General features: G+C 39.6%; 1 protein-coding gene across 1 annotated transcript; it reads right to left on the reverse strand.

Moving 5' to 3' along the window:
* Positions 1–321: 321 nt before the first annotated feature.
* Positions 322–7542, reverse strand: SULT6B1 (sulfotransferase family 6B member 1). Its single transcript, XM_062571358.1, has 7 exons — positions 7338–7542; positions 3801–3913; positions 3463–3552; positions 2413–2539; positions 1668–1762; positions 1240–1396; positions 322–452 (listed from the first exon to the last, which is right to left on the reverse strand). Exons 1-7 carry the CDS (start codon positions 7534–7536, stop codon positions 322–324), a joined length of 912 nt encoding a protein of 303 aa, XP_062427342.1. The 5' UTR covers positions 7537–7542.
* Positions 7543–8395: the final 853 nt, after the last annotated feature.

The raw sequence follows: 8395 nt of genomic DNA on the forward strand, positions 1-8395 counted from the left end.
AGTGATTTCAGCAGGTTCAACTAATGCATACACATTCCAAACAAGATTGTACCAAGTAACATGGAATCATGGCTAAAAATCAATTTTAAAAAGCAAGATGAGGCGAAAGAATCACAACTCATTTAAGAGGATCCACTGAAGTCAACAGTCTAACTGACCGAACAAGAATCACTCGTGTTAAGTTAAGACCGCATGAACAGGCCTGCAAACTACAAGATTTTTCAAATATTTCAAATTGGATATTTGTCCTAATTCCTTTTTGATTTCATAAAAGTGAATGAAAAGCAGGCCAGACATGAGATTTTTTTGTGCAACTCTAGTTCAGACCTTGCAGTATACATCATATTTTAACATTGCTCCCAGCTTAGTTCCTCCTAAGCACACTTTGAATTTGGCATCCATTTCCTGGTTCTGAGTTTCAGTGAAAAGATTTTTCCAGTCCCCAACAACACCTGGAATATATAGAAAAGTAAAATATATCCCTTGACTATAAGGACTAAAGAGAATGATTTAAAACAAACAAACAAAAAAATCCTTTGTCCCCCTTATTACTGTATTTCAGGATAATCCACATTTTTTGACAGAAAAGAATCTCTGACCCAAGAATACACTCTGCTGTTTTATGTTTGGTGTCTTCAATAGAACGTGAGCATAGAGAACATATGAAGTTGTTGGTTTGCCTTGACTTTGGCAGATGCCTGCACACATGCAGAAAACTGTAAAAACTGACTGGCCATAATGAAACCTACCTATAAAGTTCAAAGGCATGGCTTTCAACTGCAAGAGCTTAGTGCACTGCAACTAGACACTGTCCTGAGCTGTAGTCTAGCCTTGATCCACATTTTGAAGAGCCCGCAATCTGAGGTTGTCTGGGTCTAGAGCTCCAGTTTGATCCATGGCTAAAAGAGTCTGGATTCAAAGTTTTAACTGAGGTTCACATGCAATCACAAGGCTAGTAGTCACAGAAACCAAAAGAAAACTTTTCCTCACTTTAATTGCTGCTACTGCATACCATGACTGAAGGACATGCTTATTGTATATATATTATGCACATTATACAGGGCTCTACTGAATGTTATTGACCCTTGTGATGAAACCAAGTGATAGTGCCCCGAATCACCATCAGTGTTTCTTAAACAACTTACAATCTTGAAAACTGTACAGGAAGACTAATCATTTACTGATCCAAATTCTAATCTGCTCAAAATACATTTGTTTGTTTGCTGTAAACAAATTTACCTTTTCGGAAGAGAATTGAGCCAACAGCACCATGCGTCTCCTGAGCCTTATCCTTCACCGCCTGGAAAGTGGCCCTGTCCGCAACAGACTGAATCTGCTCAGCTGTTGAGAAGAGTCCAAAGAATTCAGCTATCTGCTTTACACTGGAAGTCAGATTCTGAAAGCAGAACAGTGAAAGAGAGTAACATAATATGCTTCCCTTTAAAAAAGGGGTTACCCGCTTAGGATATGCATAGTCACTATCTATTAACACACATTCACAGTACATTTTCTGTATTACACTGGTGCTTTGTACAGCCAGACTCGTTGCTAAAGAGCCTTGATTTTACACTCTCTGAATTACCTATACCTTTTCACATTAATTTCAGCATTTTTCAGGAAACAGACTCAGATGTATTTTGCCTGTCAGCACATATCACACGTTTTACCTCTTTCAGGTCTTCATATATTACAACCATAATATTTTCATCCTCAATATGTTTATTCCAGGTGACTGCATGGTCAAAATAGGATCCCCAGCCGACTGTAAAGAAAAGAAAATGCATCAGTCAGATATTCTTTTATTATTGGGCATTAATTTCTCTCCATTTGCGGAATTCCATCTGTTGCCTATCAGTTATATCTCTGCAACCAGACCAGCTCCGCCTTTCAGTGGTACCGTTCTGTACAACAGAATGATGGAGACATCTCTTGGACTTCTGTAGAAAAGTTTCCACACAGAAATAAGAAATTCACTATATGCTTCCCCTCCATTGCTACAGTTACTAAAGAGAGCTCTTAAAAGCCAAAGCCAGACATCAGTCTAAACTTAAAATCTGTGTTGCTTATGAGGTGTTTGGCATTATATGTGGAAACAGTAATGGCAACAAAATGTTATTGCATTACCACTTCAGTTGTGTAGCATTTCCTCCATCGCTAAGTGACAGAATTTTGGTCTAAAGCCATTATCAAGCTGCTGTGCAAGCCCCCATATCCTTGTTTGGAATAACAAAATGCCCAGAACCAGAACATCTTTTGGACTTTCTCCCTATTCTGGCATTCAGCTGCCTCCCCTGTCATGAGGTGTGGCCATCAGTAAACTAATTATGACACAGCTGTTTTCCCATTGGCCTCATTTAGTTGTTTTTAAACTAAGCTGCTTTTTTCAGCTACATTCAGTAACTGTAACAATACCTTTCCCATTCATGAACTCGGAGAAGAACTCATCCCAGGAGCTGTAACTGGGGACGCTTGGTGCATTGTTGTGGAAATGGAAAAATGAAACAGCTGTATCTTTAGGGTTTCGAAACAACACTAGTATCTGGAGTGGGAGAAAGAGGTCAACAATTTTAGATCACTTATTTCCCCTGGCAACCAACACGAGAGCTTAACCAAACATTCTGCAATCAATAACTTACTGGAGTCTTTAAAATACTTTCTTTATTAGGTAAGGCATGCAGAACTTAAAACGTGGCAATTATAAAGGCCTTGTTACCACTTGCTTGTGTCATGAAGAAAAAAAAGAGCACCAGGAAAAGCTGTAATACTTGTCATTGAATCCTATCCCACAGCTGCCTAAGATCTGGAAAATTGCAAGGAATCATTTGCCAACCCCCTGCTAGGAAAAGTTCTGTTTGATTCTCACAGCTGTTTTAATCATCTCCCATTTTTCAATGCATGGCAACAATGTTCTTGAAAACCTGAGAGACTGCAATCCTCAGACAACTGTAAACACTTCTGAAAACATTACACACAATGCAGCAGAAAATACTTACAAAACACAGATAAAATCTCCACTCTTTAAACCAATCTCTGCTTGTCTGTTGCATTATCTCCTAAATACTAGGTATTTGTCACTGTTCAGTGACACAGTGTCAGAGCGCACAAAGTACTACAATTTTAGCAGTCTGACTCTGCATGGAGATAGTCAATGCCCCAGAGATATCACTGCCACATTCAATCCTGATGTGGTTACATAAAAAAAAGTGGCATAAAAGAGAAAAGCACAGCACTCCACTCATTTTTGACCACTGCAACAGCCTCCAGATCTGTTCTTGTTTGTCAACTACAGCACTCCCAGTGCTGCTATAAATGCTAGCAGGTACTAAGCCAGCCCAAGGATCATGAGACTCCCATTGTCTCCAAATTGCTTTCCCTCCATACCACCTGCATGGGTACAAGGAAAGGACGTGGCTTCAAAATTACTCTTGCATGCTGGTAATGTCAGAAAGATGAGGTGCCCACCTTGGCTTTGTTCTTGAAAATAGACTTGGGGAGGCAATCATAATTCAGATGTGTTGCCAAAATCCTTGGAGATGGAATCTGCTTTATCCTCTTTGGAAACAAACAGAACAATGAGTGAGAACAGTTTTATTACATAGGTACAGCAAGATCTGAGAGAGTCGCCTGTGTGAAACAACCTCTAATCAAAAGGCATTAGTCATCCAAGATTATCTTTTTTTCCCCTCTCTCAGGAGAAATAGCTCTCCTTGCTGCATGACTTCATCTTAATCACTGGTGTGTGGGGATGCAGGAGAGAAAACAACAGACTGTAAACAATTCAATAGTTTCTTTTCACTAACCTGGTATTTATCTGGATCTCCACATTCAATAAATGGCAGTTCTGCGCTTACATGTTTACTCTGGGTCGTTGTAAATATCAGATCATTTAAAATCTGGATAAGCCAGTTCACACCTGGACCAGGAAACCCAGAGAACAAAATAAAATGTATCAAAGGTTCATACAAGATCTCAGAGCCTTCTCTTAACACAGCTTAATTCACCATAATAGACATTTGTCAAATTACAAATACTATGAAAGCTCTCAAATGATTATAAACATAATAATGTTTTTAGTCAACAACATTTTCAACAGCTTAACTATGACCTTCTTGGCTTACTTATAATTGGTATGAGGAAAGCCCAGGGGGGTAAAACTGACTCAATGTTGTACTTAACATTCTTCTAATATATTCATAAAACAAGAGTGACAGATAAAGGCAGCAGTGAAAGACAATAAAGTCACTGGAAGGGAAGGTCTGGATAGGAGAGGGAAGAAATGATCAAGGAACACAACTCATTCTGTTGAGAAGTGTCTGCCTCCCTCTCACTGCATTACAACAAGGGTGAAATGGAGTCACCTATTCAGTGTCACTGCCAGTGCCTGACCCCTGCTGGGCTCATGACTATCTCCATGAAGTGCATGCCAAAAAAAATGCTACAGGAGATGTTACCTACCAAACAACTGTACCCTTCCCAGCACCTCAGAAGAGCTCTTGCAGGAAATTCCCTCCAGTCCCACCCCACCATGCTTCTGGGTGCATGCCAGGCCTGCTTGAGTGGCACAACTCCGTAACTAGCTCCATGACCTCCTGACGTTGCTTTGCGGTGCCTTCTTTTCTGAGCTTTCTGGGAATTACACTTGCTCCACTAACGTCCTGCCGATTGCTCCAGGACAGAGCTAAAGAACAGTGTATGATCACTTAGGCCCACAGCACTCTCCCCGCGTTCTTGTAGAGAGACGCTTGAAAGCGTTCCCATCAGGCCCAAGGAAATGGAGCGGTGAAGCTGCCTCAGCATCCTGCACACTGCGAACCCCCTGTGAATGCAGCTGCCAGAAGTGCTAACATGGAATGCACAACACAAATAGCTTCAACATCATGCTTTCAGTGGAAAATTATTCTCAAAAAAAATGTTTCCACTCTTGGCTATATAAAGTACTTTGGGACATTTGGATGGAAGCAGCTGAGATGTGTAATATTTATATAATACTGTGTATACAATATGCACACATCATAAAATGTTGTATAATACTTATAAATATATTTCTAAAATTTTCTCTTTACAGAGACTAGAGCCAAAATCATTATTTACTGTAAATCCATGTCCTCATTTGCCCAGTATTAACTGCCTGTGAAAAAACACAAATACAATTTTAACAAAAAGCTCTGATAAGTCTAAAAATCCTAATCTCTATATTCCCTGTTGACTTCTCAATCACATGATTTATCACTGATAAATACTGCATCATGAAACTGCACTGTCCTTCACCCACACCTGACAGTTTTCTGTGTCAGGTAAGAGTTTTCTTCTCCAATGTGCAACTTGTGTTGGGAGAAAAAATTTATAGCGTGAGACTCTACTATAACTTAAGCTTAATCCTTAATAAATAATAGAAGCTAGAAAAATATTAAAGCTGTGCAAGACAAAGCTTTTGAAGAGCCTCAATGTGAGTCCTTTGTTGGACATGGTCATGAATGTTTAAAACTGACAAGTGCCTGAGGAGCTTGAGGCCTGCATGAGAAATACCTGAGAAGCCAGCAGAGGAAACCAGGTATCAAGCCTCATTGGTTCATGAAGGAAAGGGGCCCACAAAGAGATTTGAGTCCTGCCTAGTGACAGTAAGGCTTACGGGGTCTGAGTGCTGCACCAAGGAGTAACAGGTAGCCCAGAAATCTCTTTTAAAATGCAGTATCTAATCTTCCCTTTTCCATCTTCATCCTCCCCATTTGCCTCTTTTTCTCCACTTTGCACACTATAGGATATAAGGACAATAAATCTATTTAGCATTGAGTAAGGGAATAAAATGTTCAAACAGGATAAAATTCCAAAAAAGCAAGATTTATCTACAAATGGTAACTACATTATCCTGCATAGATGTAGCATTTTCTCTCCCTCCTGCTTCTTCACCTCTTCTGTACAACCTCCTGTGCATGTTTTTCTACTGGTGCCCTCTGGGTAACACTTCCTCGTGACCACAGGGAGCTAAACAACTGGCAATGAACTTTTTACCCTTGTTAAAACTACTGAATTACCATGAAGTGCCTGGTGTTAAAAGTGGGAGATTTCTTTCTTAAGCTACTAATACCTCTCCATGAGCATGAAAAGTTTATTGAATTATTAAACCTCAGAGCAGTCAGGACTATGACACCACTTCTGAATTCTTCCAAACTCCATGAGAAATTAAAGCCAGAACCAAGATCTATCAGTGCCCATCCTCACCGGGTCCAGCAAAAACCTTGAATCCAAGACCATTGGAATTATGGGCTTCTTAAAATAAAGAAACACATTGTGCTTCAGCTCTCACCTTTTATATTTGTCCTCTCTGTCCACTGGGTCAGTGTTTTGTCTCACAGCTGCTTTATATTCACCCAGCACTACACGCATACTTTTTAAGAAACTACACTAAGCCTGAATTACACTATATATTCTTTGTGGATCACAGCCCAGCAGTCAGTAGGATTTCTATGTGCTCTGTACCTTGCTAAATTACACCCTGACTAAAGACTCTCTGATTAGACCCTAACAGGACTGCACTAGTTAGCACATTAGTGCAGGTGTTCTGTAGGCAAGAAAACCTCCCTTTCACCCACTTTCTCTCTGGCAACCCTAAGCTGGTACTGCTTAGTTCTCAAAGTAGGAATATATATTTGGAACAGATCCATTACTTAACTGAAAGCAATCACATCAAACAAAACTTCTATTAAACTGATTAAAATAAACTAGCTGGTTGTTTGGATATTTTTACCCCCCCCCCTGCTCCTATGGCACCTCTTTCTGCAGAACTCCAACTAAAAGATTTAAAGTATGTTACATTCAAAATCATTTTGCAGTTACTGTATAAGCTACATTAGGCAAAACAGAAAACAACCTTGATACTGAATAATGCCAATAAACAGCTTATAATTTTGCAAATAAAGATGCTGTGTCCTGTCACTTTCCATTCATTAAGAGCCTACTGCATAACCTTATTGCTCTTGCACAATGATTACTAAGATGCTTTCCAGAATGCAGTTTATCACACTGGCAGAGTTGTCTTGGCCCATTGATATATAAAAACTATGTATTTTATTCTCATGTATCTTCTTCAGACAAAAATAGTTCTGTATGCTAAAACATTTTCTCCTTTCAAAAAACACAGACCATACTAAAACAAAATGCAACAGACTACATAATTAAGATAAAGCAAGACAAACCCCTACTGCCCCTGGTTGTATTAGATATGCCTAATATCCTCATACAATGTAGAAACACAATTAGTTGGTTATTTTTCCTCTTATTGTGTCAGCTAATTAGTTACAGTATTTTAGAGCAGAGCAAGTAATTCGCAATGTATTCACCGCATTTGGGGTAAGACACCAACACCAGATCATCTCTTCTGGCTTCTAAATTCTCCAGGGCTTGGAACGTTTCTGCACTGCATGCTGTGACGGGATAAGGAGTCCCCTGGTAGGAGAACAGCAGGTCCTTCAGGGTAAACCCTTCAGACTTTGCCAACACTTTATTTATTTCATCAACAAAGTCCTTTTTCTCAGCCATGTTTACCAGCTTTGGCATGTGAAAATGCTGGTCTAATACAAAAAGTGCCTATAAACAGGCATTTTAAAGGGGTGGAGTATAAATCCTTGGCATTACTCCTGCCTTTTCCCCCTCCACATAAAACCCTTATAACCTGATACATTTTTTTCTCTCCTCCCTCTCCACCTTCTGGAAATGAAAAATGGGTTGATCCTGTCTGTTCTTAATCTAGAGAGGAGGGACTGCTTTAGTAAGAAATCCCATGGAGAGCAAGAAATAATAGCAAGTTCAAACAGCAGGAAAAACAAGTTGAATATGAATCCCCATGTGATAAAGAACAGCAAAATATTAAATCTAATCTTACATAACATTAATAGGAAACAGAATCCTCTCATGAAGAGAGAAAAGTCCCTAAGAAAAAAAATAAATAAATAAGCCCCAGTGGTTTTATTTTGGTAATAAACTCAGACCCATAATATGGGTTAAAAGAAACAGTGAATAACAGAGAGCAACAAAATCAAAACCATAAAACAGAAAGACCAAAACTCAGAGGGGAAGTGATGCTACCATCTTAGCCTCTAAATACCTACTGTGGGAGCTAGTGTGCATTAATGTCCTTTTTCATGTTAAAAAAAATAATTAAAAAGCTGAGATATTGCACTGCACAGCTTTTTTAATGCCCTCAGGACAGGACTTAAACCCCATTTCAGAGGACTGGGGTTTTTTTGCATCAAATTGTGTTTTGCTCTAGCAGGAACCACAACATGGGCAGTTGCCTCCTGAGAGCAGAGGAGCTCTTAGGTTACTCTGAGCAGCAGCAGAGCTGCACCTAAGCACAGGCCTGCTCGCACGCCCAATGCCAGGCACCTGCTGAAGAACT

This window comes from Rhea pennata, chromosome 3 (assembly GCF_028389875.1).
Source record: "Rhea pennata isolate bPtePen1 chromosome 3, bPtePen1.pri, whole genome shotgun sequence".
NCBI classification, from domain to species: Eukaryota; Metazoa; Chordata; class Aves; order Rheiformes; family Rheidae; genus Rhea; species Rhea pennata.